General features: G+C 57.3%; 1 protein-coding gene across 2 annotated transcripts in view; it reads left to right on the top strand.

The window, feature by feature from the left end:
* The first annotated feature begins 4,414 nt into the window (after positions 1–4,414).
* The window catches only part of PPP2R2C (protein phosphatase 2 regulatory subunit Bgamma), a 131,962-nt gene continuing 127,503 nt past the window's right edge, over positions 4,415–8,873 (top strand). The window contains exon 1 of one of the 2 annotated variants that reach the window (XM_025999870.2): positions 4,415–4,642. In XM_025999870.2, coding sequence (XP_025855655.1) covers positions 4,573–4,642 — 70 coding nt within the window. In that variant the 5' untranslated portion in view covers positions 4,415–4,572. Of the gene's footprint in view, positions 4,720–8,873 lie in introns of both variants that reach the window. The other variant, XM_025999880.2, reaches the window with a different exon arrangement.

Raw genomic sequence — 8,873 nt, 5'->3', positions numbered from 1 at the left:
TTTCATTTCACTGCCCAGAGCAAGACTCATGCCTATAACCAATTTTAAAAGGAGCAGGAGTGCAAATCCACCCTTTGCACAGAAGGAGGAAGTCTGGTATGTGAGGTCAGCACTGGGACTTCCTTGGGGGCATTTGATGAATGGTGGCTGGTGCTGGAATTACTGTTCACCATGACCTTTTAGGCTGACTCCAAATGGGGAAAATTGGCATGTGGGACCATATTCTAGGCAGGGGACCAACATGCACAAATGCAGAGTCTGGAAGGCACCTGCCTTGCTGGGGACATTGTAGATGTTCAGGGAGCAACGGTGCACACAGGAAATTGGCCAGAGATGCAGTTTGGAGTTCTTCCATGAAGACCTCTGGATTTAGATGTTAGTATGTGGCAGCTGGGAGCCTAGAAATGTAGTAAACAGGAAAGTGAACAGGGTCAGCTTTCTGCCCATGTGAGGAAGGGGTGAACCCCTGAGTTCTGGTGGGGCAGAGAGGCTGGTGGGAGGAGGGTGATCTGTGAGCTCTGAGGGCAAGTCAATGGGACTGGAAGATTCACAGGACACAATCACTTGAGGGTGATGGGTAGAGGTTGATTCCAGTCCATCTTGAGTGGGGATGAGGAGGAGAGCCAGTCTCGGTTGCCAGAGAGGATGTGAGTGCCGCACTGCAAGCGGTGAACTACTAAAGTCACAGACAACGACAATTCATTTCAGGAGGTTTGAGAGCAACAGGAACTCTCCTGTATTATTTCCTTGGTAAACTCTTTGACATCAGCTATTAAAGCCCAGCATGCATAGACCCCGTCACCCACAATTCCTCGCTGAGTTACACGCACCCCACAGAAGTGGGTACAGGTGCATGCTGAGACATAGCTGTATTCATAAGAACCTCCAAACCCAAAGCAAGCGAAGTGCCCATCCACAGAAGAAACTGCAGAGCATTTCCACAATGGAATATTAGACAATAATGAAAAAAGAATAAAATAAGGTCACAAATATGCCATTGAGGAGTGAGCCTCAGAAACAGAATGTTGAACAAAACCAGATCCCCAAACACTCATGCTCTGTGATTCTCTTTGCAGAAAGCCCCCCAGACAACAAAATCACAGAGTTAGAAGTCAAGGTCAAGATAGGGCTCTCTGCGGGGTGGTCAGAGTGGGTGGTGAGGAGCCTTTGGAGGATGGCAAGGTCTTCTTTTCCCCACTGGGGTGGTAGTTAAATCAATGTTTGCCCCGTGACAGTCCAGGGAGCAGCACATCTAACTTTTGTATGCTTTTCTCTACACAAACTAAACATCAGTTGAGACACAATATTTCAGGGACCACCAGAAAGGGCATAACTTGGTAAGCAGCTGAGAGGCAGAAGAAGATGGGGTCCCCAAAGCAGAGGGAAGGAGTGGCAGGGTGGCCCACAGGATGAAGGCTGCTGAGAGGTCAGCCACGGGAGGAGGCCAAAGACTTATCCACTGGTTCTAGGAACAGGAAAGTCATCCTCAACCGGCTAAGACCAGTTTCCCTCTGGGGAGGAGGGTGGGATGGTGATAAGAGGCCAGGTTGGTGGAGGGCTCTAGCAGCAAGTGATGGGGTGCAGAGAGGAGATGTGGAATGCAGGTGTGTCCTGTGGCATTCTGGTTGTGAAGGGGAAGGGCACCATGCTGGTAGCTAGTCAGGCTTTGCTGTGGGGAGCCCCAAGGGGATTGCCGACAAATTTCACTGTATCACAGAGGTCCTTGCCACTCCCGCTTTGTACAATAGACACCCCCCCCCATCCATCCCCGTCCCTGCCTGCCCTACATGTTATGTACTTACTTCACCTTGTTGATCTCACCTCACTAGGGGATCAACCCCACGGGAGGGGAGAGTTTTATCTGTTCTGTTCCCCATGTTACCCCCGTGCTGGGAATGTGCCTGCACACAGTGGATGCTCCAGAAACACTTGTCATGGACGAATGAATGGAGAGGTATACAGAGAGAGAGAGACTGTGGATGGGGGGACCAAGAGGAAAGATCTGGAGCTCAGCCCTGCACTGAGCAGGTAGGGATATTTGCAGACACGAAGAGGAAGCAATGGATTGCACAGGGATGAGTGCAGGTGGGGGGTGGGTGGGCAGGAGGTTGAGGTAAGGGCCTTGGTTCTGATGGGGGAGGTGCTTCAGGGGATTGGAGGAGACAGTCTGGAGGAGCCTGGAGGAAATCAGAGAAGACTGTGCAGGTGGAGAGTGCAGAGGGGCTGATGCTGTATCCTGAGGTCCCCACCAAGTCCGGGGTCCCCCGCTTGGCTCAGAAGCTGGCCAAGGGGTGTGTTGTTGTGTTAGACCAGGAAAGGGCTGTTTCTATGGTGTTCCAGGGTATCCTGGAAGGTGGGGTGGATGCTTCCACAGAACTGTTAGTTGGGGAGGATGGGGTGAGGGGTCCTCCCTAAGATCAGAGAGGAGGCAAGTCTCAGCATGATGATGGTAACGCTAACATTCCAGAGCGTGGACAAGGCCAGGCCCCTACTGAGCATGAACTGGCCACACCAGCTCTGTGATCATATCCATCTCACAGGTGAGGCTGTGCTTGCCCGCCCCCTCCCTGTCAGGACTTGAACCCAGCCTGTGTCTTCCGGAGCTGGAGGCTGCCGCCTTTTTGCTACATGGAACTAGAGAGGTGAGCAGAGTATGGAAAGAGAGTGGGGTGCTGGGTTCTGGATGTGAGGTTCGGGCAGCTCAGGCATGAGGGAGAGAGCAGAATGGGCCAGGCTGGTGGGTGGGAGAGGACATGGACGTCAGCCTCCTTCACAACAAGGAAGAGCAAACACATCTGACCTGCATTTACCTGGTCCTTGCACTAAACCTGCACACCTGTGCTGAGGCGGACACCGTGCCCAAGCTGAGGGTGGGACAGGTGGGGGGTCATTCTGGAAGCAGGTGGTGGTGCTGACAGAGCCCCCAGGACTCTTAGGAGTCCAGCCCTTTCCATCAAACCCGGGGCGGGGGTGGCTGGGCCTCCTCATGGGTCCATTCTGGGCACTTCTGTCACATGAAAGCCCATCTCTAGCTGACAAACTCCCAGTCCCGGGGGGAGAAACCTCAGGCAGTGTCCACCTGCCCCAGTCTCCCTGATCCCGTCCTTCTGCCCCTGCCCCTTCTGGACTCCTATGGCTCCCCTGCAGTTTGGGGAGCTGCCTGGAGTCCCCAGAAAATCAGCTGAAAGAAGCAGAGCTTTGCAGCATTGTGGGACTGGGGGTTCCGTGCTCCCTCTCCCACTTGGGGCTGAAGGCCTCTCAGCATTTGTTACCCCTCCCGGGCAGCCTCCACCTTTCCTTCTCCTTTTCCAAAGTGGTTTTGCTGAGCACCTAGGAAGGTACTGGGGGGTCCATTCCCCCCTCCCCCAGAAGCCCCCAGTAAGACCTGTGCTCCCCGCAGGGAACTCCATCCCTCAGGCAAGTGGTTAGTTTGGACAAAAGAGGGGGTCATACTTTTTGAGGGCCTGCTCTGTGCCAGGCACTGTGTGTGATGCAGAGCCGACCTGGTGACTAAGGGAAAGGAGGCCGGGAGGCTCCCGTTTGGCAGAAGCCCTGGGTTTGGTGGACAGGGAGCCGGGTAGAGGGGCCCGTGTTCCAGCCTGGAGTGCTCCCAGCGCTGTTTCTATACTTCATCTTTACCGGTACGCAGAAGGACGAGCGGGAGAGGACAGATCACGGAGCTCTGCCTGGGGGAGGCCAACTTCCCGGAGTTTTCCCTCGGAGGATGGGGTTCGCCCCGCCCCGTCCGCCCCGCCCCCACCGGTCCAGTTCTGCGCTCCAGGGGTCCTCAACTTGTACGACCCGCCCTCCTCTACCAACGAAGGGGGCGCTTGCCCCCCACCGCATTTCCCGAGTCTTCAGGGCTCCAGTGTGCCCCCCGGAGCTGCCCGCCCGCCCGCCCTCCCTCCCTCTTCTAACCCCTCCATCGGGGGGCATCTCTGCCGTAATTCCCGCACCTGGGCGGCCAAGGCGCCCCCTCCCCTCCCGCGCGCGCACACCCGGCCGCCCAAGGGGCCCGCCCGCGGGGGCCGGGGCGCGGCTCCACCTGCAGGGCGCGGGGCCGGGCGCGCGGCGCGGGCGGCGGGCGGCGGGCGGCGGGCGGCGCGGGCCGCGGGGGCGGAGGGCGGGCGGCGCGAGGGAGGGGCCTGCGGAGCGGCGGCGGCGGCGGCGGCCCCAGCCCGCGCAGCCCGGCTCGGCCCCGGCTCGGTCGGCGCAGCGCCGCGCGCGTCCCCTCCCGCCGCCGCGCAGCCAGGCGCCCGGGCTCCAGGCCGCCGCCGCCGCCGCCGGGCGCACGACGCAGCGCGCACCGGCCGGGATGCGCGCCCGGGCCCCGGCCCGCCCCCACCCGCGGCCGCCGCCCGCCCGCCGCGCGTTCGCCTGACCGCGGCGCCCGCCCCGGCCGCCCCGCCCGTCCCCGGCCGCCCCCCGGCCGCGATGCCCGCCCCCCGGGGCCCCGGCGGCCCGCGCCCCTGCTAGGCTGCGGCGGCATGGCCCGCGCGCCCGGCGCGACCTCTGCGGATTGCATCGGTGTGCGGCGGCGGGGCATGCCCAGGGCACCGGGCACGGCCTTCAATGGGCGAGGACACGGACACGCGGAAAATTAACCACAGCTTCCTGCGGGACCACAGCTATGTGACTGAAGGTAACGTACGTGTTGTCTGAGGCCCCCTCCGGCCGGCCGCGGCGTGGGGATGCCGTCGCACCGAATGCCCTCCGAAGGTTTGGACCGCGCGCTGTGTGTCGTGTCCCCCCCACCCCACCCCACCCCACCCGCCCCGCCCCGCCCCGCCCGGGTCCCCGAGGGAGGGAGCCCGAGGGTGCCGGCCTCCGCCGTCCAGCGCCCTCCTCCGCGCCGCCCTCCGGCGGGCAGCTTGCGGCCCCCAGGCCTGGCGGCATCTCGAATCGGCCCTGGCCATCGTTTGCAAAAAGGCCGTTTCTGCGGCTAACCTGGCGAAGAAACCGGGGAAATTTAATGGCTTAGAATCTTGGGTTTGCCATTTCAGCCCTGCCCAAAGCCCACAGAATTTTCTAGGCTGCCCACTCCCCGGAGACGAAGAGGGATGGGGGGGGCGGAATTCATTGCCAGATTCCCAATCCCCCGCCCCCCATCCCTCCAGAGGCTCGCTGTCCTGGGCCCCTCCCTGTGCTTCCAGAGGCAGGGGCCCCTCGTGGGTGGGAGTGGGTGGGAGAAGGCGGCGGGTTTGGGGTTGGTCTTTTATTCCCAGTGAGTTATACTGAGACAGAAGGAGCTGGCCCCAAACTGTCAGAATTTCCCCCCAAAAGTGGGACATGCCATCCCAAACGGGCCCTGCGTTTGAAATCCCTTAAATTGGCCCAAGCCCAACCCCCACCCCGAGGTGGTCGAACCCAGCTGGTCAGAGCTGAAGGATCAGTGACTTCCCAGGGTCCCCCTACAACCCTGCCCAGAGAACGGTGGGGACAGCTCCCAAGCCGCAGCCAGGGGCCCGCGGAGAGAATGCTTGGTTGAAGATGGGGAGAGCTAGCCGCGGGGTGTCTGCATGCAGCAGTGGGGACCCTTGTGCCCGAGACCTCGGAGGTGGGGGGCGGTTAGGGACTGGCTGCACCTTCCCCAGGGGCTGCTAGACTGGCAGCATAAGTGTTTGTGGGTTGGTGGCAAGAGGTCCCCTGGTGGGTGCCCCGGTGGGAGGGGCCGTGGGCACTGCGCTCCGCGGGCCTGGCGCGCGTGGGTGCCTGTGTCAGGGAACCTGTGTGGGCTTGAAGGCGGTGATTCGACTCCTGGGTGGTGTCTGCGTACCTAGTGCCTGGCCCCGCCGGAAATGAGGCCGAGTGGGAGGCCGAGTGGGAGCCTGAGCCCTGCAGAGGCCTGGGACCGCGGGACCAGCGCGAGGCAGGACCCCTCTGTCGGGCCCTGGTCCCCCGAGAGCAGAGGCTGGGTGTGTAACCTGGGTGGAGGGATGCTGAGGGGTGGCGCTTCCCCGCTCCCCTAGGAGAACCGCTGAGTCATGCTTTGCTGATGGGGGTGGGGGGAGTGGGGACAGGGCTGCCTGGCTGGGTGAGGGCTCAGCCCCCAAGCTAGGGCTTCCAGGGGCCCAGGGAGCTGAAGGCGGCCCTTTATCGCCTGCCTCGGTGAGGTTGAGGAAGAATCAGCCAGCGTTGGGGTGTGCTTTCTGCTTGCAGGCTGCCGAGTCACGAGCGTCGGAGGGTGAAGAGGCCTCTGGGTTGTTGGCAGGTGCCCTAGTGCTCTGGCTCTGGCTGAGAGGGGATCTTGGCAGGTCATTCCGGTCTGGCTTTCTGCAGGAAGTCTCTGTTTTCTCATCTCTATACTGAGGATGATGGGATAGGATGCAGGACTCTGTAATTAAAAGTACAAAGCCCCATGCCTGACCCATAGTGGACATCTGCAAACATTAATTCCTTCTTCATCCCACCCTCTTCCTTCCCAGCTTTCTTCCATACATTTACCAGCTCTTAGCAGAGGAGAGCGAGGTGCATAGTTTGAGGAAGAAGTGATGTTTTTAATTCCTCTTCATTCATTCAACAAATATTTACTGAACACCTTCTATGTGCCAGTCACTGTTTTAGCCCTGGGGACTAGACCAAGATTCTGCCCTTGGGCAGCCTATGTTCTAGAAGGGAACTCTGTGATATTGAGAGGAAGCTCTTCGCACGAAGTCTTGGTTTCCCCATCTGTAGAAGGGGGTGAATAATACCATCCTGCCTGCCAGGTCTTAGGGTCAGGTGGGTTGTGAGGGTCAGGTGGGTTGGTGGACGAGGGAGCCAGCTCGGAACTCTAAATTGTTAACTGGCAGCTGAAGTATGCTGAGCACCTTCTGTATGCTGGGACCTCACACAAGACGTTGCGTATCCCACATCCCCATTTTATGGAAGAAACCGGGTTTTGACCTTGTCCATGTCCCAGACTGAGTGCCAGGATATATGGGACATAGAGCTTGGAGGCTGGGATCAGAGACCAGCAAGATCAGAAATTCCTGTTCTTAGGGATGTTAGGGTCTAGGAGAGAAAGCAAAAACTATAATTGTTAGAATTATATGAGATTTCTGGCCTCCTTGCATGAAGAAAGACTCGCCCAGTGTTGTATATTGCCTTTTGTGCTCAGAGCACAGGGTAGATCACAGATTTCGATGTCAGATAGACTTGTGTTCAAATCTGGCTTCTGACTCTTCATATGCTGTATAATCTTGGACAAGTTATTAAACCTTTCTGAGCTTCACTTTCTCCCTTTATAAAGGGAGAAAGAATAATAACTTATCTTGCATTATTGCTTGTTGGGACAATCAGTGATTATGCTAATACAGAAAATACCCAGCACAGTGCTTGGTCTATCGGAGGCATGTAATCAATGACACTGGTATAATTTATAAGGTTTCTGGAAGAGCTTCATGAGCAGATAATAGATGCTGAGATTTTGCAAATGACCCAGGTGTACAGATTCCTGTTCCACCTGGTCATTTGGCCTACAAATGCTGGCTCACTACACCCCAGTGGCTCTGGTCTACTTCCTGTGCCTTAAGCAGGTCATTTTTTTAAAAAGATTTTATTTATTTATTTGACACAGAGATAGCAAGAGAGAGAGAGAGAGAGAGAGGGAGGGAGAGAGAGCAGGAACAGGGGGAGCAGTGGGAGAGGGAGAAGCAGGCTCTCCGGTGAGCAGGCAGCCAGATGTGGGGCTCTATCCTAGGGCCCTGAGATCATGACCTGAGCTGAAGGCAGACAGTTAACCAACTGAGCCATCCAGATGACCTGCAGGTTATTTTTTTTTCTTGCCTCATGGTATTTGCACTGGCTGTGTTCTCTAACTAGAATATCCTCCTCCTGCTCTTCTCATGGCTGACTCCTTCTCATCCTTTAGTTCTCACGTTTAACACCATCTTTGCCAGTGGGAGTCCTGCTTGAGTTCCTGAGTCTCTTCTTATAAAATCTCAAATACTTTGGGAAGAGTTTAGGTGTTGTTAGTCATTCATACCTTGGTATGAATTAGAGCAGCTTTTTTTTTTTTTAAATCCCCCCTTCCCACAACTCTTGGCACAGCTCAGCTGATTGAGTGTTGCTGTGATCACTAAGCATGGGTGCAAGCCACCCTGGGACACAGAGAACTTTGTAAAGATTGGGTGGGTGTTGAGAAGAACAGTACGATTAAGTCTCTAAAGACAGTAGAAGGACTTGGACCCTTGAGAGAGGGACTGCCAGGGATAGGAGAGTGCCGGGAGGTCTGGCTGTGTGTTCCCTTGCTGCAGCCACAGAGCTGAGCTTTGGGGTGAGTGAAGTGGGTGTCCCTAGGCTAGACTGGTCTGCATATCCCTTCATCCCTTTCACCTAGCTGTGTTTTCCAGGCCCATTCTCTGCTGGGTGTAGCCCTGGGCAGGCAGTGAGGGGTCAGACACGGGGGGCCCACGGCCCAGGGCAGGTGGCACAGGCTGGGCCTCTTTGGGAAGCAGTAGCCTCTCCCAGGCGCCTGGAGGGGAAGGCACTTGAGGGCACCTTTTCCTACTAGGACCATAGTCCCAGCTTTTCCTCCCTTAGCCATCTCAGCCATTAACCTCTGTCATACATGCGCACCTCTCCTATCCACGGAAAAAGAGGCACCTCTGCATTGTTGACCCCATATGCTTGCCATCCGCATAAGTTCCATGTGATTTCAGGGCCATGGGCATATTCCCACAGACTGTGTGGTTGAAGAAATAAAGCAGGGCTCAGACAAGGAGTTGGTATGGTTGGGGGGATGTTACAGGCTTGTCTGAACCTGGCATTTGGGCACTTTCCACTGCATGTCCTTGTGTTTTGAACTATTAGCGTGGGAATAATGTCTACCTTCTGCCCAGGCCTAGACCACACTGGAAAGGCGTGCTGTTGGTGAGAGACCAGCATTCAGC

Source organism: Vulpes vulpes, chromosome 14 (assembly GCF_048418805.1).
Source record: "Vulpes vulpes isolate BD-2025 chromosome 14, VulVul3, whole genome shotgun sequence".
NCBI lineage: Eukaryota > Metazoa > Chordata > Mammalia > Carnivora > Canidae > Vulpes > Vulpes vulpes.
Note: the sequence above shows the minus strand (reverse complement) of the source record. Positions and strands in the feature narration are given on the sequence as shown.